Source organism: Acinonyx jubatus, chromosome A1 (assembly GCF_027475565.1).
Source record: "Acinonyx jubatus isolate Ajub_Pintada_27869175 chromosome A1, VMU_Ajub_asm_v1.0, whole genome shotgun sequence".
Lineage (NCBI taxonomy): Eukaryota > Metazoa > Chordata > Mammalia > Carnivora > Felidae > Acinonyx > Acinonyx jubatus.
The window spans coordinates 195,262,303-195,287,949 of record NC_069380.1 but is presented as its reverse complement, the minus strand read 5'-3'; the positions used below and the strand labels follow the sequence as shown (position 1 = coordinate 195,287,949).

At 45.0% G+C, this 25,647-nt stretch overlaps 1 protein-coding gene across 6 annotated transcripts in view; it reads right to left on the bottom strand.

Moving 5' to 3' along the window:
* HTR4 (5-hydroxytryptamine receptor 4) overlaps positions 1–25,647 on the bottom strand; it is a 174,750-nt gene that overhangs the window by 20,905 nt on the left and 128,198 nt on the right. For 2 of the 6 annotated variants that reach the window (XM_027076729.2, XM_027076724.2), the window contains exon 8: positions 4,589–8,386. The exons of 2 other annotated variants lie outside the window; for them this stretch is intronic. In XM_027076729.2, the coding sequence (XP_026932530.1) occupies positions 8,296–8,386 (91 nt within the window). In that variant the 3' untranslated portion in view covers positions 4,589–8,295. Of the gene's footprint in view, positions 1–4,588; positions 8,387–25,647 lie in introns of those variants that run through there. 2 more of the 6 variants (XM_053200620.1, XM_053200622.1) reach the window with 1 other exon arrangement.

Genomic DNA, 25,647 nt, shown 5'->3' with positions numbered 1-25,647 from the left:
AAACAAGCTGGCAAGTTGGGACGTCAAGATTCAATCCAGTATTCAATCCACACTTTTTCTTTTTTCTTTTTATTTTGAGGGGCAGGGAGAGGCAGGAGAGAGGGAGAGACAGAATCCCAAGCAGGTTCCGCACTGTGAATGCAACGCTCGACCCCACAGACTGTGAGATCATGACCTGAGTGAAATCAAGAGTCGGACGCTTGACCGACGGAGCCACCCAGGTGCACCAGTCAATACTCTTTTGGAAGGTTAAATAAGATATGTAAAGGGACAAGGAAATACTTCCATATGCCAGGTGCTCAACAAAGTCGAGTCCCCTTACCTCTTGGCAGGTAAAGTGTGACTATTGCTTAGGAAACTCCTGAATTGGAGCAGCTAGAGACACTTAGGTATTCTGTGGTAAGACAACCAAAAGACAACTCCACTTCCTGTCTCTGCTCATCACGTTACATCTTCTCTGTCTCTGCAACCAATTCCCCACACCATCCACATCTTCTCCTGCACGGTGGCCACAACCTGCCCGCCCCCTTTCCAGATTAGACGAACGACAGAGACACAACCACCTCCTGCCACACTCCCCACTACCCCACGCCCGGTTTCTCAACACCTTTTCCATAGGACTCTCCATGTGGTTTCAGAATTTCAAATTCCATGGAATCCAGAGTAATAACAGTAACAGCTATACCTCAGGGAGCGCTTCCTATAAGCCAGTGACCATGCTTCACTATTTACGAGCTCGCAACAACACTCTGGGCGATGCATCATCATTATCCCTGTGAGAGGAAGCAACGGAGGCTCAGAGAGGCAGGAACTTGGCCAAAGTCCCACACAGTTGGCAACTGGTAGAGACTGAATGTAAACCCATGTCCATCTAGTAGATAAAGCCAACGCTTCTCAATTTATAGATGGCAAAACTTAAGCCAGAAAGGGGCAGGGACATGTGCAGAGCCATACAGCCAGTTAGTGACAAAGTGGAGAAAAACAGGCCACATTTTCTGACATCTCTTGAGCATGCTGTATCACGCCTTAGCCTGAGCAATCTCCCCGTGCCCATTCCACATCCAAGGTCTGGTCCACCCATCATTCACTCTGTCCTCTGGGCTGTCTCAGTAAATGGTGAAACGGTGGTGCCCAGGGTTCTCTGGTATGCGAAATAATTCAAGCAACTTCAGTCTGATTCCCCACGCATTCTACAAAGACAAAGCTTTAAGCTTAATTTCTTTTTCAATAGACAGACCTGAACCAAAAAAAAAAAAAAAAAAAAAAACAAACCCACCTGGCCATAAATCAGGAAAATAATGGAATTTTAAAACTCTAATCCTTTTGCTACTTGCAAGAAATATGACAAACATCTTGATTTCGCTCAAAACTGTCACGGAAAAATTTTCCTCGTATCAGGAGGCTGCAGCTTTTACAGTGGGCGGAGCATTAATGGTAGAGCAGCAGAGGGATCTGGACGGCACTGCCGATGCTGCAAACAATGAAAAGCTCCAAATTCTTCCAAATGAGTAAATTCAATGAATTTATTGGACAGCTCCAGTGCATAAAAAACCTGTGTTGGGCGCGAGGAAAAACAAAACACGATCAGTAAGAATTGGCCACTGTCTTAAGGGAGCTCAGGAATCTGGTAGGGAAGCTTGGAATGTATATAATTAATGAGCCCCACAGGAAAAACACAGACGAACAAATAAAATGCTCTGGGGTTGGAACAGGTCAGAAACCTCATGCTGTTCTAGAGGCTGGCAAAGATTTCAGGTAGAAGGTGTTATCTGAGAAGTACCACGTAAGGGAGGTTGGGAGGGGATGCCCAATGGACAGAACAGCAGGACCAACAGCCTGACGGTGAAATGCAAAGCAAGAGTAAGGGGAGGGGCACCTGGGTGGCTCAGTCGGTTGAATGTCCAACTCCTGATTGTGGCTCAGGTCATGATCCCAAGGTTGGGGGATCGAGCCCTGTGCTGGGCTCTGCGCTCAGTGTGGAGCCTGCTTGGGATTCTCTCCCTCTCTCTCTCTCTCTCTCTCTCTCTCTCTGCCCCTCTCCACTGCTCATGCTCTCTCTCTCTCAAACAAAAAAAAGTAAAGGGAATGCAGAACATACTGTTTGCTTTGTAGGAATACAGAGGAATAACTGGAGGTAAAACTGAACAGTAGGTTTGGAAAAACTATGCAGAGCCCATAATTTGGTAGGCGATGGAAAATCCTTGAGGGGATCTGATCAGGGAAAGAACATGCTCCCAGTTGTGTTTCAGAGCCAAACGCCCCGGTCCAGATGAAGATGACATCAGTTGTAGAAGGATGGTGTAGGATGATGTCAGGAAGGATGGAGAGAAGGAAATGTATGAGAAAAAAAAAATCTGATTATATAACCAGATCGAATTTCCTCTTATTTCTGATACAATGAATAGTTATCATAGGAAACCACTTTCTGGCTGGCCAAGAATGGACTTTACTTCTAATTAGATGGTATTTGGAATTAGTTTACTTAAAACCAATGAGGAACCACTGTATAAATGCATCTTTATTTGTTTGGACAGCCTACACTCCATGGAGAAAGAAGGGAGGCAAAAGGGGAAAGATGTACAAGAGGAAGATTCATCTATTTCAAGAACGGTTCTTGCTGCTAAAGAGAAAAGGCCTCGGGGGGGGGGGGGTCAGGCTCCCTCAACAAGTGACTTGGGGGAGAAAGGCTAGCCTCGGCAGGGGTTGGGACCCATTGCTGGCTCCAGGCAATCTCTGCGTCTTTGGGAAATTTCTGGTTAATTTGTCAGCTCATGTGGGTTGGGAAAATGATACTTACCCTTCAGGGTTTAAATTTTTTTTTTTTTAACATTTATTTATTATTGAGAGACAGAGAGACAGAGAGCATGAGCAGGGGAGGGGCAGAGAGAGGGGGAGACACAGAATCCGAAGCAGGCTCCAGGCTCTGAGCTGTCAGCACAGAACCCGACATGGGGCTTGAACTCAAGGACCATGAGATCATGACCTGAGCCGAAGTTGGTCGCCCAGCCAACTGAGCCACCCAGGCGCCCCACCCTTCAGGGTTTAATATAAAATGCTTCCCACTGAGCCAGTACAGAGTAAGTAGCTGATGAATGGTATCTAACACTACTGAATTGCTATCAGCTTTTACTGACTTCTCTTACCCCATCTTCTGCCACGTTCCCCACGTTCACTACGCACCAGCCGCACATGCTAAGCTCCCTTCTGTCTCAGTCTTTGTATTGCATTTCCCTTTGGCTGACATGATATTCCCCCAAATCAACACATGACAGATGCCTCTTTGGCATTCTTGTCCCAGGTCACAGGGCTGACCTCCTTGAAGCTTTCCTGGACTACTCCAGATAACATACACACCCCTGCCCCATCTCTATTTTTTATGTTCTTCATAGCACTGGTGAGTATCTAAACTTGTCTAATGCACCCACATGTGTCTCCTTGGTTATTTTCTGGCTTTCAACAAAAAAGCAGACATTCTCAGTATTATTTATTAATAGGCATCTGGCAACAGACCCCTGGAACATAGGTTTTTGAGAAATTTCTGTTTCTCGAAGAGTGTAGCGTAGTTGGCAGATAAAATACAGTACTAAATTCATGTCAGTTCCTCCTCCTTGTGTAGGGCCAGAGAATGGCTGGCTCCAAAGTGAAGAAAGAAAATTTGGAAGGAAAGGAAGGAAGGAGACAGTCATCCAAGGCTAAGTCAGTCGGGTTTCTGAGGTCTCGTTCTTTGCCTGGACACAGGGGATGCTTCACAGGGGGTGGAGTCTCAGATTTTCCTTTTAGGATACAAATTTCAGGAAATGGGGCATTTCCTGTATGGAGAAAGAGGTTTTGAAAGTAGGTGGACAGGTGTGATTCCGAGGAAAATTGTCTGGAGAAATAGTTCACGGGAGTCTTACGAATGCTTTACAAAAACTTAGGATGGGGGGAAACCAAGTATCATCACGGATTTTAGAACAAAAACCCTGACCCAGCTGCTTAGGGTTTTAGGCTGCAAAGAAGGCTCCTGCCAGGGATATCATTCTATTATAAAATAGATATAATATTGTATACTATAATCATTCTATAATAATGATTATGTTATAATATTAATGGGTAGAGATGAGGGATCCAAATCTACCTACTATGTTCCCCATTCTACTTTGACCTATGTGCAGTGGGGTTCCCAGTAAACTTGTGTATGACAAAAGGATTCTGATTTGAAAACCTAATTCTTGTCCACCCTCTGCATTTTATATGTAAGATGATGGAGGCCCCAAGGATTAAACAGAAGAGATGAGATGAGTACCCTGCCCCTGAATGCTTATGGCGGTCTTTCCATTGCCCATACTCAGAAGAGATTGAGCCCGGATTTCATAGACACCTGCTCTAGGCCTGACATCCTAGTGGCTCCAGGGAAAGGGAGTTAGACTCCAGACTCTTGGATGATTTGTGACATCAAGGACGGTTTCAGTAAGGAAGCACATGCTTAATAACCTCAATCCACGACCTCTGGATATACAGGTGTCATGCTGCCTTCAATGGCTTCTATAGCGTATGCCCTGAGGGTGGCTGGGTTGGATTTTTCCCGATTGTCTGCTCTTGGGATGACCATGTCAGAGGAATCTGTCCTAGTGCATGAGGCCTTGACAAAGGTGCAGTAAGGTAGAAGCACATTATCTAAGGGTCCTGGGCTTCTGGTTTTACCTTTAGAGAACCCGATATTAGAGATGGAAAATTCTCCAGCTTCAAACACCCAAAGCTTCTAAGAGACGGGCTGGGCTACCAAAGTGACAGAGAAGCTCCACAGAAGTGAGTCATGGGATTGACTTCGGCATTTTATTATAGATTCAAAATTCAGTTATTAGTTTTGAGACTTAAGATTTCCCTCAATGTATACTTTATCTAGACATGTACAGAATGCATAAGTATAAACATATGTGTAATTTATCAATATTTATTAATAAATAGAATTTATCTATTACAAAAACAAGTCTATGTAGGTTCCTGTTTTTCCAAGAATGCATTCCTGGGAACAGCATCAAAGAGTAGATCCTCATAAAGTCGATGATGCTTTCCATAGAAACAAATTAGAGGGAGCCCAGTACCTTCAAAGCTTTTGTTCAAATAAATCATAGGTATAACTAATAATTTCATAAAACCAAGATACAACCATCATTAAAATTTATAATCCTTTGAAATTATAAAATTAAGTTCCATGTTCTATATAACAGGTCCACATATACATTACATGCTGATTACACAGACCACTCAGTGCATTATAAACTGTAAGAGTGGCCCCACTTGTAATTCTACTTTCTTCAAAATGTAAACAAAATTTAGGTGGTTACTAAATAGCATTAAACCATAATTCACAATAATTTACATAGACTATCAGATTAGAAATAAAATCTCAGTTATCTGGTTCAGTAGCTCAGTATATACTTTATATAACAGTCTTTTCAGCTGCTCATTCATAATCAGTCCATGTTTGAGGTTTTTATTTTCACAGAATTTATATATATATATATATATATATATATGTGTATAAATAGCATTTACAGTATGGGGATAATTTCGATGACCCAGGTCATTTTTTTCTCCAAATGAATGCTTTCAAGGCAAAAAGGCATTTGAATTTAATTTCATGTGACTTTGAGGTTCCATGAAAGTGAGGCTCATTTTTACCAAAATTAGTCTGTGGTCACCATCCCTCTCCACTGACTCCTCCACTTGGAGAACAACAATACTCCTTCAAATGAGAAGTGCTTGTAATATACATAGTTGCAGTGTGGGTGTGTGCGGTAACCAAAGGAGGAGGGATAGACGCGGAAGGAAGAACCCCCGAAAGGTGTTCCCTCGGTGTTGTGTTTCACCATGGGAAGCTCCTTCTCTAGATTGGTTCACATTTTGATGAAGAAATTCTTAGTCCTTGAGAGCCCAGGAGCATCCAAAGTAATCCAAAGGAATCGTGAACATACAAAATGGCATTTGATGACGTATGAAATGTTTCCACAAAAATGATCTTACTTATCTCCACAACAACGTTGCGAAGCAGGCAAGAGAGTTTCTTTCAGAGGCCAGCGAGGTTGAGGCGAGTCACCAACGATTCAGTGCCCATGGCGCTTCTAGGCTACACCCATCCACACATCCGTGCTCACAGAGGTGACGGGCAGCACGCGCAGCAGTCAGAGCAGAGACTTTGGCTATATCATCGTGGCTTCGGGACCTTGGGACTCAGAACCTTGCTGCTCCCTCCTTTGTATTGTAAGAAATCAGCATCCTCAAGAGGGTGGTTGCCCCCCAAGTCCTGAATGTAGTCGGCAGAGAACAGGGACTTAAAAAAGGAAAGGGGGTTGGTCCGGCCAGAGTCAAGGTGCCAGTTATGACTTTACATAAACTGTCTTCCTACTGGATGGGACGAGATCTCCAGTTCAATCTGATCTCCACTGATCAGAGAGGGTTCTGGTCTACAGACGGAACATTTCAGCATTGGTGCGATATTTCTCAACAGCATTCAGGAATTCTATCTAAAGGACACTGCTCTTTAGATGTGTTTTCCCTTTCCCTAAGGCAAGACTTTCTCCCCGATATAAGCCTTCACCGGACAGAGAAATATTTTTTTTGGCATCTGGGTGGTTTGGGGGCAATCTTCTCTTCCTTATTCTCTTCATTATTCCTTATTCCAGTCTCTTTGTCTTCCTTATTCCAGGCTCTTTCTTGTCTGGTTCAATTCCAGAACTAAAGTCAACATCAACGGAAATGATAACTGACACGTCTTAAGCAGCAGGATCAACGTGTAGGATAAAGTCCTGGGGTGCTATCAAATCACAGCCAAGATCAATGTTAAAACCTCACATGGCTCATATGACACAGTTGGGTTTATTGCCCTGGGACCTTTCCTCTGGGGCAGTTGGCAAGAGCCAAGGACTCAGCTTTGAAGAAAAGACATCCAGGTTAATCTGAAGGGCAAAGTTGGCAAGACCATGGGTCTAGAAGGCCCAGATGAAGAGGGTAGCTCCTTTGAAACAGAGTCAAAAGGCAGGCAAGCCATGGCTTTTCGAGGTAGCTGATGGCTGTAGCAGCATCCTGTGGTCCTAGAAATGGAGAGGGATCTTGGCGATCCCCGAGTTCAAACTTCAGTTCACGGACGAAGAAAGTGAGGCCCGGGAATGGAAGGGCGGGGGTCAAGATCTCACAGCGTGTTAGGAGCAGAGCCAGGGCTGAAACTGGGGTCCCTGGTTCCGAGTCAAGCACTGTTTTCCCACCCCAGCACTGCTCAGTCCTGCCCTCCTGCACTTGGGGAGCTGTGGTGAGTGTCGCTCTTGTGCAGTGCGAGCTGCCCACAGTCTTCTCTGGGAGCAACAAGGCCAGATTCAAGGCTTTTAAGTTTCTACCGTGGGCCTCGCCACAAGTCTATGGGAAAGATTCCAAAGTCTTTAATACACACTGCGATATTGGCGGCCCTACACAAGGCTCTTTAGAAGAAGATGCCCGGTTCTAGTCCAAGAGGGAAGCAAGCATCTCAGAGCTGCAGGGCCTGAGGCCACAGCACGGGGGGAAGCTGTCTTCGGCCAAGCTGCAAGGGTGCCACAGAGACCATTCTCCTCTGAGAGCCCTCTGCTCCCGTCTCTTCCACGGTACATAAATGGACACCGGACTTAAGGAAGAGGGAGGGGAAGTCTGCAGCTGACATGGGGGCTGGCCAGGAGGATGCACGCTTGGACCCAGACACCGGAAGGAAAGTGTATTGGTATCTGGCACAGCACAGGACGGGGAAGAGACAGCAAGCACTTTGAACGTGGCCGTAACAGATGTGAACAAGCAAGTAACGCGTGCTTTTGGAACATGGCTCTGACCAAGACAGGCGTGGGGAGGATGTGTTCTGACAACGTCTGTGAGCAGACACAGCAAAGAAGGCTTATTTGGAGACATCTATGACTGAGATAGGACACAGCGAGCGATTGTGTTTGGAACATGAGAGAGACAAACCAGGAACAGTACGGGGACATACTGGGGACAACAGAGAGTGTGAGGCACAGGCGAGACGCCAGGAAGAGGGAGTGCTGGGGAATGAAAAAAAAAATCCCTTCACAGGGGATCTCTGGAGGAGAAACCCCAGGCAACAAGGAGGTTGTCCTGTCCCCTGACTCCCTCCAGCGCCACCTGCTGAAGCCCCAGAGGAAATCCCTGGTGGCCGTGGGCTGCCTGGCATAAGACACGGTGGAGAGAATGGCAGGTGCAGTCCCACACAAGCAGCCGTTTAGAATCTGCCCTTTCTCCGAGGGATCGCTGTCTTCTGAGTCACTGCCCCGGGGCCTAAGTGTCACTGGGCTGAGCAGCCACCAAGGAAGAAGTTGCTGGAGGGTGACAGTGACTCTCCCATTGGCCACCACACTCCACCGCATCCCTGGAGAGGGGAGATCATAGCACCTCAGAGTTGGAACGCACATCCCCGATGATCTCTGCAGGAGTGCCCCTTGTGCCACACAAGTCATTTACCCCCTACTCGGGAATCTCCACTGACCGGCCAGGCCATTATTATTTTTGAACAACTTTAGTTTTTACAAAGAACTTATTAACGTTCAGCCAAAATCTGCCTTCGTACAATTTCCACCCAGTGGAACTGCTGTGCCCTCCGGGGCCCACTCAAAATTCTTCCCTCTACTAATTATATCCTCCAAATTTTCTCTTCTCCAGGCTACACATTCCCATTTTCTTTAATAGTTCATTATATATTATGGTTTCCAGATTATTGCTCATAATGATCACCGTTCTCTGAAAACAATCCCTATCATGATGATCTCTCTTGACATATGGTACCCAGAGCCAGCACAAATCTACACAGGGAGCCTGACTTGTATATATCATGCACTTTTCATCATCAGTTTACTTCTGTATGAATGTAGTCAACACTAACAATGGCAACTTGCTCTAGGCTTACAGGGAGCTTGTTAACAATTTGTATCTTTTTGACACAAAGAGCTGTCAATTCCTGTGGTTCTTTATTAAATGGGTGCAGAGTGTTTATTTATTTATTATTTTATTGTATTTATGCCAAAATACAGGCCATTACATTAGTCTCAGATAAATTTCATTTTATAGGTTTGGTATCATTTTAGTCAATTGAGGTCATTCTAAATCGCAACATTCAAGATGCGATCATTTAGCACCTGTTCCAACTAGACTTTAAGGATTTCACAAGCACACAGAAGATCAGATAATTTATTGCTACCTAGACCTTTCAGTTTAGTGTCATTCTGCCTTCTAGCTCTTTGGTCTTCAGGGAGGATCAAAAACAAAAACAAAACGACCCTGTTGATTAGGGCAGGGCTAAAACAGAATTGTTTTGGGCACAGACTGCCTTCCCCGGGAACAGCTCACACTCAGTGGGCCTGAGAATAAACCCACCCATGGAAGGCTTTATCCAGAGCTTTGCAGAAATGAATCTGCCCCGTGGTAAATCTGTCCTCATAATGAAATTAGTTGGCATGAATTGTTTTTTTAATGAAACAACGCTGACTCTTCCTCACAAATCATTTGTGTAATAGCTGTCTTAGCATTTTGGTAAGGTCTATTTCAAGCGATGAGTCTACCGTTTCTGGAGTCTAGCTTTAGTCTTTTTTTAAGAACTGGGGCAATATTTACTAGTCTCCCTCCAGGTTGCCCTCATTTCCCCCGCCCTCAAAAGAGCACCAGTCAGAGATCTTATCAACTAGCTCCTTTAATCCCCTGAGATAGAATACATCTTGGCTCAGAGACAGTTAAATATTTTTCATGAATCCTGGACGGCAACCTTCTCCCTATAATATTCTCGTCTTTCCGGATGGAAGACTATTCTTATTTCAATAGAATATGCAAGATTTCTTCCCTAAATATTGAGATCTAACTATTTCTGGATTTGCTACTTGCTCTGAACATAGCTTTGATTCAGCCTTGGCTATATATTCCTTCTTCTATGCTATTTTCAAGTAAAAGCTCTCTAGATAACTCAAGATGCAACCTCAAGTCTTCATATACCTCCCTCCATTTTTATGTCTTGATCACTAAACATATCTATTAAAAGAAAAAAAAACGAATAGGAAGGAAGGAAGGAAGGACGAAGGAAGGAAGGAGACAAGGAAGGAAGGAAGGAAGAAGGAAGGAAGGAAGGAAGGAAGGAGGGAAGGAGACCAGGAAAGAAAGAAAGAAGGAAGGAAGGAAGGAAGGAAGGAAGGAAGGAAGGAAGGGTTTCTCATTTCCCACTAGCCACATTTCCTTTTTTATCACACTTTTTATTTCCACCATCAGCAACAATAAAACCAAGCCAGGCATTAGGCTAAGTGTGTTATATGTGTATTAATCTTTGTATTTTGTGCCCATTTAACACACGAGGAAACCGAGTTTCACAGAGTTTAAATAATTTCCCCAAATTTACTCAGTTAATAAATGGTAGGATCAGACCTTACATTTAGGTCATTTTTGATACCAAAGTCTGTGCTCTTAATTGTCCTGATATATTGTTACTCGTTGTCTCGAGAACTGTCATAGCTAAGTCTAGTGTTCACGTGCTGCTGCCCTAGCATTTCCTTGTCCCACTGTGACAGATTCCAGGGTAAAAGGAGCATGTGCAGGGGTTTGTATTGTATCTATTCCACCTGTGGGAAGCCTGCAGGGTGATGTGGCTCCTCTTTTTACTGAAACACAGTGCGACTGGGATGTTAACACAGGACTCGTTCCTGGAGACCCCTCCTGCCCCCTAAAAGAGAATCTTTGCCAAGTGGCACATGTATATTCCGTGATGGGCAACTGGGGATACAAAGCTGAAAAGGAAAAAAGTCCTGCAAAAGGCAGGAGAAAAGTCAGGAGGGCATAGTCAAAGAGAGGAGCTGGGTGAGGAGACAGCACAGAACGAGGACAGAGGACGGACAACGTGCAGAAGATAAGGGCTAACAAGAGCTACGGAGTCGGGTATGTGGAAGGCTTCAGAGCAGTCAGGGAGAATGCAGGAGGTTCTCCCAGAAGCGTTTCTCAAGGTTACACTGGCTCTCTCATACAATCCTTCCAGAGCGTCGGAAATAAAGATCGAGATGACCATGGAACCACTGTTGGATGTCTGCATTCCCATTGAATGCACAGAGTATTGCAAGGTGAACGGAAGCCAGAACGCAGGGACCTGGGAACTAATGCCTTTTTACCGCTCATCTGCACGTGCCTCCTCTCATGACTTACTCCCTTTCGTGTGCCTCACTTTCCCCATTCGCTAAATGAGGAGGAGGATGATCTAGAAGATCCTCTGTGGCTCTGACATTCTGATTCTATGAGAGGCAGAGATGGTGGGTGACAGATCCAGACCTTCTGATTGGGCACCAGCTGTGTGTGGGACTGTTCTCCAAAGCTGTGGCTAATTGCTTGAATTTGGCTTTTAATATCCTAGTGTTAGTATCTGATACTTTATATTCCGTACGGAGGGAAGAGGTTTCGCTGGAAACACGGGGAGGCTAATTTTTGGTTTGTATTAAAGAAGCTGAAAGACCTCAATTTCTGAATCTGTGAAATCACCCTGCAAAGCTGTTAAATGTATCTGGGGAGGATGGGCTAGGACAGCCGAAATGCCACAACTTAGAATGCAGCGAGACCACAACTGTCTCTCCTCAAACATATGCTCAAGGCAAAACATTGGCAGAGCCGCTCAAAATCCCTGATGGAAAACCTCATTAAGAAAGAACCTCCGACATTTTAACACACGAGTTCCTCAAGTGCCATTTCTTGTTTTGATGGTTTTAGTAAAATCGCCTACGATGTACAAAGCATTTTCGTATCTTTTTCCATACTTAATCGTTTACACAAATCCATAAGATAGGAGGGTATGGGGTTATCATTTCAATGTGAGAAGAAGAAGAAGGTCAATGTAGGGGCATGGGCTGATGGATGGGAGAGGGGGATCCAGGACTACAAATCGAGCATTCTGCCTCCCAAACTAGGAATCCTGTCCACCGGGGAATGTGGAAGTCATTTGTGTGCAGGGAAGAGTTTTGTGGCGAAGTTGAACACGAACAGTTGATGAAACAGACCTACAATTACTTGTGTTCCAGAAGAAGGAGACTGGCAAAGTCATCTTTCGCAAGGTGGTGTCCAGAGGTTATGTGTATCAGAATTATCTTGGGAACCTACAATCAATACAGAGTCCCAGGATCCACTCCTGACCTCTGTCAGCAGGGGTGAGAGGTCAGGGGTTGGGTGGGGAGAGCAAACATCTTCATTTCTAAAAAAAATGCTCTCAGCTAATTCCTATGCACATAGGAGTAGAAGATTCTCTGAGCAGGTGGATATCCAGTATTGTACTCACACCTGAGGCCGTGCTTTGGGTCAGACACTTAGGGGGCTTCAAAGGGAAAGTACAGGTGAGTGGGAAGGGTCAGAGCTACAACATGAGGCATTCAGTGGTGGTCCACAAGAGATCAGAATGGAAGCCCTGAAATGCACACAGCAGTGCATTTTAGCCAAGTGGATCAGGGGGCACTTCTGGCTTTTTATGACATTGATGATGAAATAAGACTTGGCAATGAATCATAAAAATGAGAAGTTAAAAACGCAAAGGAGGGGCACCTGGATGGCTCAGTCGGTTAAGCATCTGACTCTTGATTTCAGCTCAGGTCATGATCTCATGGTGTAGGAGTTCCAGCCCTGAGTTGGGCTCTGAGCTGGCAGGGTGGAGCCTGCTTGGGATTCTCTCTCTCTCTCTCTCTCTCTCTCTGCTCCTTCCCGACTCTCTATAGAAATAAATAAACTTTAAAAAATATGCAAAGAGCGAAGTTTGGTGTTCTTTATGTGATGGAAAAATAAAATCCTTGGGTACAATTAGCTTATTGAAACTAATTGAATTGTCTATAAACAGTGAACACACAGGCTTGCACTATGTTATCAGTAAGTTCGATCGCTCAAAAGGCAATGCCTTAGGTCAATTTCTTCATTTGTCTTTAGATTCATTATCAACCACAATAGAATCTTGACTATGGAAGAGCCAGTATTTTCCAAACATGGGGTGTGATCCACAGGGGAATGTGTCAAACAGTGGGCACAGAATTAAATAATCTGAATCATAGTAAGGGTGTCTGATATCTCTTTAACTTATTCTGCTTATTTTTATTCATTTATTTTTAAAACATATATTTTTAGTATTTATTTCTTTTATTTTTGAGAGAGGGAGAACACGCACATGCTTGAATGCACAAGCGGGGGAGGGGCAGAGGGAGAGGAAGAGACTGAGAATCCCAAGCAGGCTCTGCACTGACAGTGTGCAGCCAGATGCAGGGCTCGAACCCCCGAACCATAAGAACATGACCTGAGCTGAAAGTAAGAGTTGGACAGTTAACCAACTCAGCCACCCAGGCACCCCCTTTAAGTACATATTTTTTATATTTATTTATTTTTATTTTTGAGAGTCGGGGGGAGATCATTCTGCCTATTTTGAAGAAAAAGACTCAGTTGGTGCCCCCTCTGGCTTTAACAAGTTTCTAATACCTAACACATGGAGAGCAGGCCTTAGGCTCACAGTCTTTGGCAAGCAATGGGATCAAGTCAAATTTTCGTGATAATAATTTATACAAATAATAACTGATTTTGTTTTCATTGCACTATATTTAAAACAATCTTCTCTATATGGTTTTGCATTCGAGGTCATGACAGCTTCCTTTACAAATACATTTATTCAGATTAAAAATGGATTTAACGGTAGTGGTTCAGTTGGTTAAGCGTCTGACTCTTGATTTTGGCTCAGGTCACGATTTCACGGTTCAGGAGATTGAGCCCCACGTAGGGCTCTGTGCTGACAGTGCGGAGCCTGCTTGGGATTCTCTCCCTCCCTCTCTCTCTGCCCCTTCTCTGATCACACTCTCTTTCTCTCTCTCTCTCAAAATAAATACGCATTTAAAAAAAATGTATTTATTTATTTATTATTTTTTTTAAATTTTTTTTTCAACATTTTTATTTATTTTTGGGACAGAGAGAGACAGAGCATGAACGGGGGAGGGGCAGAGAGAGAGGGAGACACAGAATCGGAAACAGGCTCCAGGCTCCGAGCCATCAGCCCAGAGCCTGACGTGGGGCTCGAACTCCCGGACCGCGAGATCGTGACCTGGCTGAAGTCGGATGCTTAACCGACTGCGCCGCCCAGGCGCCCCTAAAAAAATGTATTTAAAGGTAAGTAGTAGATAAATGGTAGCATGGGTAGAATGCCGATACAGTAGAAGTTGTGAAAGTAGCAGGCAAGTGACAAAAGTTCTTATCAGACAGATGGGAAAATGGACTTGCAGTGAACACAGAGTCTTGGCAAGGACATAAAGGGATGGGTCTGCAGGGTGATGGCTCTAAAACCACAGGCCAGCACCCCTTCTGCTATTTTCTGCTACTTGTCGAAAAGACCCAAATAGCTGAGTTTGTGCAGTTTGAAATGCCTAACTAACTTTTGGCTCTGGACACAATGTATTCCCAGAGCTTTTTCACCCCACCCCTGGCCTCAGATGTGTCTGTGTTTCAGTATGCCGAAGTGCAAGGTCCATCAGTGGGTACGGCTTGTTCTAATCCTGAGGCACCTCTCGCCCTACCTCTCATATGCGCATAAGACTGAGGTCAAACCATTCTCCTGGTGAGACCTTTTTCCCCCCTCCTTGCCTACCACAGTTCCTAAATGACCAACAAAAGGATCAGAACGTTGAGCCTTTGGGGAATCAAACTGACAGCTTTTTCTGCCGAACTATTTCAATGTGGCTGAACCTGAAAATATCTAGAAGAAAATGCTTTACAAGTGCGGACCCACAAGAAAAACAGCCACAATTTATTATGTGCCATTTGCTGTGCTAAACACATCATGGGTTACCTTACATAACTTTCACAGCAATCTCCCGACACAGGTTCTACTATTTGCAGGTTCTGGTTGACTGGAATGAGGCCGAGTAACTTGTTCCAAGTCAAACATCTGTCACCAGGTGGAGCCAGGATCGGAACCGGGCGATCTAACTGGCGTCTCACTGCACCAGCATGCACCTTGAATGTGCACCTTCCGTCAACAGGCACCCTCGGGTCCTAGCCCCTGCGGGTAAGAAAATGGCCTGCTCTTGGGAAGCTGCCCAGGTGAGTAGAGAATGTGTCAGGTGCATAAGAGTACTTCCGATCCTTCGGGGTGAACTAAGCTTCAAGAGGAGAAGCAGGTGGTAAGAGAGCCCGGAGGGGGAAGTGATTAGTTATTGCTCAGAGATTGAGGGGGTGGGGACCAGGAAAGTTTAGAGAGCTCGTGTTGGAACGCTGCCTTGAAGAATGAGTAGGCTTGTCCCAGGCAGGAAAGCGAGAGAGAGAGAGAGAGAGCATTCAAGGCAGCAGAAATAATCCAGAGGTGGGAGAACTCACTATCTGCAGAAAACTGATCGATCTTGCATGCTTATTACGCAGGGAGTTAGGCTGGGGAAGAGTTGAGGGAAATGAGCTGGACAACCAGGTTGGGTGAGGCCAGGAGGGCTTTCTATGCCCTTCACTATCTGTCCACTACAAGTCCCACTATATGTTGCTCAAGGTTGTTCTATTAGAACTCAATCCAGCTGGCATTTACAGTTTCAAATCCCACAGGTCTGAATGGCCTTTCCATCCTCTTGAATGCTACATATGAAATAGGTTGTCTCTCTCTGGTTATATTCTACACATTGTCCCCAAAGAAAACCAGAGGCAGAAAAAATAAATTAGAATTTGCAATACTGTCAAGGAAAGGTCACCCTCAAATCACCAAATACGTGAATAGCCTTGAGTTCAGTTCTAGAGTCCATTCTTTTGGAAAGTCATGGACAAACTGGACTGAATGCAGAGAAAGTTGCCCAGGATGGCCTGATTATGTGTGTGTGTGTGTGTGTGTGTGTCTGCTTCCAAGGGCTCAAACCATCAAAAAGAAATGGGATGATACAATCTCAATTGTGAGTTCCTTCATGGCAGGGATTCTGCCTATCTAGAAATCTGCTGTGTCCCTACTGCCTGAAACAGTGCCTGACCCACATTAGGCATATAATAAAAAGGCAAGAGATGAATGAATCAGGGAGAAGGACTCAGAGTTCTGAGACCTGGATTCAGATCTTTGTTCTGCTCATACAGCAGAATCGTCTTAAACATCTTACATCTTGGAGCCTCATTTTCTTCTCTGTAAAATATTGGGTTCGCTAGTCTATTTCAGGCATCTCTTAACAAGACTAACAACCCCATGGAGTGGCCACAGGAGACACTGGAGGGATGGGGTCGATGGTCACGGCTCTGTGCACACACATCCCCATATAAGCATCTGTTGTGATCAAAGCAGTTATACTTTATTGCTCACACGTCCAAGGAAGATTCCATTTGAACAAAAGATTTCCACATCTGCAAAAACGTGTTTAAAAACTACTGGACTGCTCGAGCTCTGTTATCACTTCCAGCTATAAAACTCGAAGCTTTGATGACGCTATGATATAGAGAAGTAAAATTTGACCCAAATCTGCAACGACTAGGGTTGTTCCAACAATAAAATGTCTTGCTTTGAATAATAATGAGCTGCCTCTCATGAGGGGGGGCGATTGAAAACTACTTATCAGATAAGCTACAGAAGAGACCACTGCATTAGCTGGAATATTTGGTCAGATCACTTCTCAAGGCCTTCTCACGTCCAAGAACCAAAAATTCTATATTCTTTCAAGGGTTTTCCGTTCACTAGTAAGGAGCACAGTTTGGTGGTTTCCAGCAAGGGCTTCGAAATCAGATGAACATGTGTGAGAATCCTGGTCCTAACCCTCACCAGCTGTAAGACGCTGGCCAAATTAACCTGAGTCTCAGTTTCCTCATCAGTGAAATGGAAATAATAATACCTCCTCCATAGAGTATATTAAGGATTCAGTAAGACGGTGCATGTGACACACTCCACATAGATGCGTCGCATAAAAACCAGTGCTCAGTAAGTGGTAGATCTTACGATGACGATGATAGAGAAGGAGGAGGAGGAGGAGAAACGCGAGGGGGAACGTCCAGACTAGGAAACCAAATTATTCCTAACGCAACTGGCTATTATACGTGACAATATATTATATTACAACAATATATGACATATATTATTATATGTGACAATCACATATGTATAGGTGTGTGTGCCCAGGGACGTATGTGTATACACATGGACACACACACACACGCACACACACACACACACATACTCCTTTCTCCAGAGGCAGAAACTTAAAGCACGCAAGGCCAATTCACAAACACAGGAACAAATTACATTATACCAGCCAGCGAAGGAAACGAAGGTCTCAAAAGAATAAAAGGAAGAGGAGCAGGCTCCAAATATATTTGTTTGTCACGTTGATCAAAACACAGATTCGCTCGTTTCTTAGAGAATAAAAGGCTCTCCAAGAACAATTCTAACTGTGAAGTGTTTCTAAGAATCTTGTTAAAAATAACCTAACATAGGCATGGAAACGAGACGAGACGTTCAGAGATCATTTTCTGAAAAGGAGGTTCTTGGCTCTTGGCTTGAATCTAACCCAGAGCACACACACAGTTGTTTGTTTCTATAACCAGAAGCTATTCACTGGGTCTCCTCGCGCAGGGGTTGGAGACGACGTCACAGTGCTTCTAGCAGAACGGCAGCTAGAACCTGCTGCATGCCTCCGTTCGCCGCGGCTCCCATATCCTTGCAGGTGAGGTACTTCTGAGCCTGCTGCTCAGGAACCATCCTGCCCCTTGTCAGGAGGCTATTATGGTGATTTTGGCACCGAAGCGCTTCCCTCCACCACCTGTTCTGACAACGAACCAGCGTTCGCGTGACAGGAGGCTCGTTCTGCTAACCTGCGTCTCTGACTTTTCGCCTCGAAAGATGCTGATGCTGACAATGAGAACTTAGTTTATCAATAGCTGCTGTGTTCCAGGATCCATATGTACAGTATCTCACACAAGCCTCACAACACTTTTATGAGCAAGGGCCATTTAGAACAGGAAGAAGTTGAGGCACAGAAAGGGCCAGTAACTTGCCCAGGGTCACATAGCTTCAAGGTGGCAGGACCTGAAGTCAAACTGAGGTCTGTCAAATACCAAGTCCTATGCATTTGGTCATGATATTAAACTGCTCTACAGTACTCTGGTTCCTCCCAGGTTGGGATATTGCCTTGCTATTTCCAGAGCCTGAAGTCCTGGCCCTGACATACGAGAAATGAAGAACATGAATACCAGATTGAGGGGGATGTTTCTCTAATCTCAGCCTAGGGCTCCTTCTCCCTAAACATATTTAAATAGTAATTATGTTCATATTAAGGGCTCAAGTGATAGAAATTTATCGTGATGGGTGGATGGGACAATATTTTCCTCACACGGAATCACAGGCACTGAATCAGCTATGTAGCACGGAGCATCTATACAGCCTGGGGATAAAGTTCTTCCTTAGGTACGTCTAAACTTCCTCCCGTCCACAGACTGCCAGAAGAATCCTAAACCAAAACAGAATGGCCCTTGACATTAACACTATTACCTCTGGCACATTTCTTCCCACTGGCCATCTTTCCAGAAAGTCTCCAGCTCCAACCAAATGAAATAAAATGACTGAGGTAGGTCTTGCTCCCTCCCGAGTGTAGCTGCACTGTGGGAGGATTTCTTGCAGTTCCGTAACTCACACAACCACAAAGGAGGGATCTGAGGGCGTTTCCTTAGACCTCCGGCCCCTTCCTCCGCCATGCTCATTCAAGTCAACGCTTCCAGTGACCAATGTTGACCACCACTTCTTTTTTTAATGTTTATTTATTTATTTAGGGAGAGAGAGAGAGCAAGCCAAGAAGGGGCAGAGAGAGAGAGAGAGAGAATCGCAAGCAGGCTCCATGTGGTCAGTGTGCAGAGCCCAATGTGGGGCTCAATGTCATGAACCATGCGATCATGACCTCAGCCAAAATCAAGAGTTGGGCGCTCAGCTGGCTGAGCCACCCAGGCACCCCTTGATCACCACTTCTAAGTGACTGGTGGTTGTCCCAATTTCTCCTATTTTATTCTACTTCTTGTCTACTTTAATCCCCTTATTAGGAACACCCTAGAAAGGCAGTCCATGCCATGTTGTGCTGAAACACGTACTCTTAAAACTTCAGTCTTTTGTCCCTACTTCTCTCCCTGCAACCTTGAAGAACAAGCCAGATCCCCTTTTCGTGTAAAGGTCCTCAGATAAATTAAAAAAAAAAAAAAAATGCTGATGACCATGATTTCCTTTAAGCTCTAAGCTCAGCCTCCCCTGTGCCTGACATTGTTGCTCCTAGGTCCTGAATTCTGCAAGGGAGATCATGGTGCTTACCCTTTTCTGGACACACTCCAGTCTGTCGACACTCAGTATAAGATGGAACTTTACCGCCTCTATGGGCCAGGGACCTGCATCCTGACACCGTGGACCGAACACACGTTTCCAAGGAGTATGGGTTTCTGGTGGGTCTCTTGGTGTGTTCTGGAGGCAATTCCTTCCTGAACAGCTGCTCCGACTAAATCGGGAGGGCTGTGTCCCTGCCAAGTACATGCTGTAAGAGAACAAGCTCACAGAGCCTGCCTGGTGGAAAGGGCTTTTCAGCAAGGTTACTGCCGGCACCGTAACCACAGAAATTCCGGGCCCTGCTTCGCAGAAGTGACACCAGTTATCGTGTTCTACAGGGTTTTGGTTTTTTTTTAACTTGTCTCATCTTGGGAATGGATGTGAGTTAAGAGAAGCCACGTGGCAGGGTGTCTGGGCGGCTCAGTTCGGTTAAGCGTCCGACTCTTGATTTTGGCTCAGGTCATGGTCTCATGGTTTCATGAGTTCCAGCCCCACATCGGGCTCTGTGCACTGACAGCAGGGAGCCTGCTGGGGATTCTCTGGTTCCCTCTCTCTCTCTGCCCCTCCCCTGCTTGCACTCTCTCGGTCTCTCTCAAAATAAAGAAACAAAACAAAACAAAAACGAAAAACAAAGAGGAGTCGCGTGGTGAAGGGCACTGCAGTGGGCAGGTAAAAGCATACATTGTCCCCTGGCGCTGGTAAAAGGCCCCTCTTGCTGTCGCCTGTCACTGGTAAGGAGAGTCTATGTTGCGAAGCCCAGAGAATCCGTTTCAAGCAGGGTTTCTCAACCTCAGCACTATGTTGCAATTTGGGCCAGACAATTCTTTGTTGCAATGGGGTCGGGGGCTGCCCTATGCATAGTTGGAAGCTTCGGCAGCATCTCTGGCCGAAATCCACTGATGTCAGGAGCCCCCGCCAGTTAGGAACACCAAACACGCTTTTGGACATCGCCACATGTCCCCTGGGTTACAAAATTGTCCCCATTTGAGAACTAATGGGTTATGCCCGCACTAGCTCAGTATTTAAGACATGGAACGAGCCCTAAACTTGAAGGCACTTCCCTGTTCTATTGGTGCTGAAAGAAACAATGTCTCCTTGGTGACCGACACAGGCTCCCTGCTCTGGCCACCGAACCAAGGGATCTCAATACTGCAGTACTCCTGACCTCCTAAAACAGAAGCATTTCTGGTCCCCAACTGGACCCTTTATATCGAATCTCTACCAGTGGAGCCCAGGCTCAGGTACTAACAGCTCTCCAGTAGCTCTAGTGTGATCCAGGGTCAAGGGTCGGAACCCCACACCACCCTGCCTCCATTCGTGACCCCAGACCACTCTGGGCGTCTCTGGAGCTGGGTGCGGTTTCGAAGTCTGCCCTGCAGAGTGGCATGCCTGACCCCTCTTTATTGTGGGCGCCAGTCTCAGAGGGCTGGTACACGGAACCTCAAAACCATAGCACCAAGTCCAGCACCTGCAGGGCAAAAGAGGAACACCAAAGGCACAGACAACGTACGCAGCTTGTTCGGCATGGTTAGCACGTTTTAGATTGGGTCAGAGAAATGCCGACAGGTAATTTAAAAGCCAGAAGGCATATTCAAAATAACAGTCCCAACTGTTCAGCACGAGGCATAATGTACACAGGAAACAGGTCTTGTCTCCTGTTGCTTAAGCAATTATTTATAAACAGTGTGATTAATTTAATTTAATTCATCCCTGGTTTTTCTTCCAGTTGAGGGAGGGCGGCATTCCTTGCGTGGGAGCAGTGTTTAGAGAGCACAGAGATTTCTATTGACTCATTTCTTACGAAATGCTTATCAGGAAAGCTGAAAAAATAACTGGAGAAGTTTGTTAACCAAGATATGAATGATGTTATATATACAATTATAATAACAGCAGTTACACCAGCTTCCGTTTATTGAGCACTTTCTGTGTAAGAGGAGCTGGGCTCAGCTCTGCACATACAGTCTCGTATTTAACCTTAACAAAAGCCCTAGGAGATGGGTTCTCATAGTATTCCCATTTTACAGATGAAGGAACAGAGACCCAGAAATGTCTGGTCACATGTTAACATTTGTATCAATAGTAAGTGACAAGTCTCAGGACTAAAACCCAGGTGTGCCAACCCCCTGCACGACAGCCATTATGCGTTTGGCTTCATAACTCAAGTTCACCTCCCTCTAAGTCAGAGGTGGGAACTTTTCCTTGAAAAATGTCTCCGTGGAGGGAATAATGCTTAGGCCTCAGCACTTCGGCCCAAAAGAGGGCATCCTGGAGGGCAGCTTAAGCCACTTGATTACTAAACTTCAGGTTAAGGGGAGCTCTTCTGATGTTGTTATTCTGTTTTCCTGGTGTTCTCTCAACAAGAGCAATGTTTCCTGAGAGCTGCTTTAGGTTGTGATTGGGAAGGACGAGGGACAGGCCAGCTTCCTGGTTGTGTGAGCAGTGCAGCCAGACAGAAACCCAGGTCTTGGTTTAATGCTCTGTTTGCTGCCATATTGAAATTCTTAGTAAGTTTATCTTTGAACCTGTGAAGTCTGAGGGACAACGGAACATGCACCAGTGATATCTGGGGCACTGGCGAGCAGACGCTATAGGTGCATGTGTGTGTCCGCCATAGTTCCTTGCTGCCTCAAAACGTTAATGATACCCCATGAGCACAGGATTCTGGTCGACTCGCCATGCCTAAAGTATGCCTCAGAGCAAATACAAGGTGAACACATCATATATAGGAAGTGTTTTTCCTGTTTTCCATCGTCTCTTGGTCAGCAATTTCTACAATATGTTTACCAGTGAGTCTTACTGAATTCCCACAGATCATAGGTCCACTAGAATCCTACGCTCATGCTTCATATCAACACGTGTACGACTGACTAACTGGGAACACAGACAGCCCTGAAGGCCACGGTTTCCATCTGACCAGAACTTGGCAAATGCAGGAGGAAGGCAGTGCTGCTCGAAGAACGAGGAGGAACCACCAAAAAATCCTCTACCGTCTTGTATTTGCCAACCACTTCTGCTGAAAATATCAACATAGAAAGAAAGGATGAGATATGGCCAACCACGGCTTTTAGTCCTTTTAGTCCTTTAGTCCTTTTCCCTTTTAGTCCTTCTTTACTCATCAGTTAGCTGAAGGTAGCGTGTTAGCGGAATGTGTGTACTCTCAAGAGGTGAGGTACAAACACTTGCATGAGTTTTGTGCACTGGCTGGTAAAAACAAAGTCCATAAGCACCCTTGAATTGTCAGATACGATTTGCATGGTTCGTGTCATTTTGGTGATTCCATACAAGTGAAATGCTCTCATGTTTGCATTTAAAACTGGCTTTGGGTACTATAAATGGTAAATCTTTGGCAACAATTTAAAATTAAATTTTACTTTCCTATTAGAGGACAGGTAAATAGCAAAGAAAATATGCCATGACGAGTTAAGAGAGAAACTGCAGATTAAAAAAAAAAAAAGGCTTTATATATTAATACTTTCAGTGGAAGCCTTTATCTGCCTTTGACCAAGGGACCCTGAAAATTATGCCGCTAGCCCTGGTGGAGGCTGCAGGATATGAGGCAAGGTCATCCTCAAACCATCTTCGATTCACCCAGATTCAGTCTGCACTGGCTCAAAACAATGAGCTAACTGTTGAATCCAAGTGTAACCTCCGGAGTTCAAGGTAAAGGCCACAAAATGGCTGTTAAATGTCAAACAGCTTTCCAACATTAGCCGAAACCTCTCAGGATCCAAAGTAAGGGCACACCTAAATTATTGGCTCATCCATGGGTAATCTAGACCGCGGTGTGAAAACCTCTGTTTAAAAGGGGAATTCTGGTGTGTTGAGATTGAAAGTTGGGAAGCAGCAGCACAGTGAAAAAAAACAAGGACTCCGGTTATGGGATTCATGAATATTTTTTTTTAAGGGGTGAAAACTTATTTGTGTATACCTATTCCAGGTGGTTAACGGGATTTGATAAGAGCGTCCATCCAGTCAACCAATAAGGGTATTAACTGAGCAAAGGGCTATACCCTCGGGGAACTTTCGGAAATAAAATAGACATGTTACCTGCCCTTATGTACTGACAGTCCGGCTGGGGGCACAGGTAGTAGATAATTAAACAGCAACTAAATACAAGGATAACTTCTGACCATTGTTATTTATCAAGGAAACAACAAAAAGTAATAGCCCGGAAAAAAATGCTTTTCTCCTACTGGTTTTTAGTTTTCTTTGCCTCTTTCTCACTTTTTTCTCTCTATCTTCATATTTTCCTCCCCAATTGATTCCCTATTTAAACCTGAATATGTTGTGCGTGGAAATGTCAAAGACTTATATGGCACATCCGTCAGAATTGCCTTATTTATTATTGAGCTTTGGTTGATAACACTTCGTAAGTCCGAAGGAAAGCATATGCTGCCTTATTCCAGACAGAAGGCTCACAGAGCTCTAGAGCTGTTTTCTCCAGTAGAACTTTCTACAATAATGAAAGTATTCCATTTATAACATACGGCTACTGAGTGTTTGGAATGTTAATGGTTACCCTATAGGACAACACAGCCCTAGAGATTCCCCAAGTCAACAAAAAACCCCTGTTTATCAGGCAGATTGACGGTGGGTAACGGAGGACAACAGCCAAGAGCCAAGTCAGACAAACAAGAAGTTCTCTGGGAAGTGCTGGCCGAAATTCTCAGCCTTCTGAGGAGCCAGGTGAGTGTCCCAGCTTTGGGCAAGGTCTGAACCTGGAGAATCAGGGAGTCATCTCAGCCTGTCCTGGGAGCGGAGAAATCCATCCCCAAAGCTAAATTCTGCATGCTGTCTCTGCATTGCTAAGCACGCAGTCTTAGCTATTTACCTAACTTATAAATAGTCTGTTCTCATCACATCATTATCTCTCCCCTGAGGACAGAGCTTTGCAGTTAGCAAAGCAATTTCACCTCCATTACCTCGTTTGATTTTCACAATGAGGTAGTGAGACAGGCAGGCCAGGGATTATTTACCCAAGAAGCCAACAATGGAATCCTCAGTGGATTTCATGTAGAGAAAAATTTCTGTTCTAAGGTTACACTCAATGCCACAAATCCTTACTCTGCCTTGGACCATCGAGGGCTACTCTCCATAAAGATAGTCAAACAGAAGAGAAGCGAGCCTGGGGAAAGGGACAGAAACATTCCTTTACCCCTTGTCAAGCCTCACAACGTGCCAGGCCCTTTACTAGGCTCTCCTCAGAGAGGAGACTCCTCAGGCAGCAGTGAACAGCACTGGCAAGACCCTTGACATTCATCCAATGGAAAGAGAACTCCAGAATTGACCCCCCAGTGAACTCCAAATCACATCAGTAGGGCTGGTTCCCATCTCCTGTCACGGTACGTGGTCACAATCTATAGGATCACACTTTGCCTCCCAAGTGGCCAGAGTCACTTGGCTTGAAAATGGCTGAGCTGAAGCCGCTTCGAAAGGAATTTCACTAGTTAACGTCACATGAAACTATGGCTCTGAAAGGACCGAAGAATTATATGGTATGTGTCATAACCCTGAAGCGCAACCAAAGTCAGCATACACTGGGCCATTCCAATCCACGAGGATCAGACACTGTGGTTCTCAAAGTTTAACACAGGTAAGAATCACCTTGGCAATACTGTCATTTTCCCTAACGTGCCCCAATTCAGTGAATGGGGCCCAGGAATGTATGTTTTGACTCCGTTTCCAGGGGATTCCAACGCAAAGCATACAGAAGGAGTCATTTCAGCAAAACGATGTAGCCCTGTTTTCTCTTGCTCACGGTGGAACTAGGGCCCGCAGGTAGACGTCACAGGGATGAAGATTTCAACTCAATGGAAGGAGACCTCTTAGATTCTAGAGCTGTCTAACCATTGAGCAGGCCCCTCAAGTAGTAATCCTCCCACTGCGGGAATTCAAGCAGAGATCGGGAGACCCTCATCAGTGACGACGAGGAAACTGTTGGTTAGGTAGCAATCCCTCCAGCTCCCAGTAAACCTTGCGCACGATCCCGGTGATGTCCACTGTGCTGTGATTATTTGCTCATGTGTCTCTTTCTTCAGTGAGGCTGTGAGCTCTGTGAGATACCGAGTCTCATTTTTCTTTCTCTACCAACCCCCTACACAGTGCATGGCAAGTCGATGCCCCGCGCGCAGTTACTGTGAATCAAACCTAATAACCTACTCAGAACCTAATAAATCACCTTTCAGAGTCTGCAAACCTAGGCTTCTGACGAGTTTCCTGTAGTTTCAAAAGACAAATCTGGGTTTGTTTGTTTTTTTTTTTTCTTCTGCTCTCCGCAGTGAACCCTTCACAGTATCTTTGACTTCTCCTTTAGGAAAGTATTTAAGTTCCCTTCGATAAAGATCTTACAT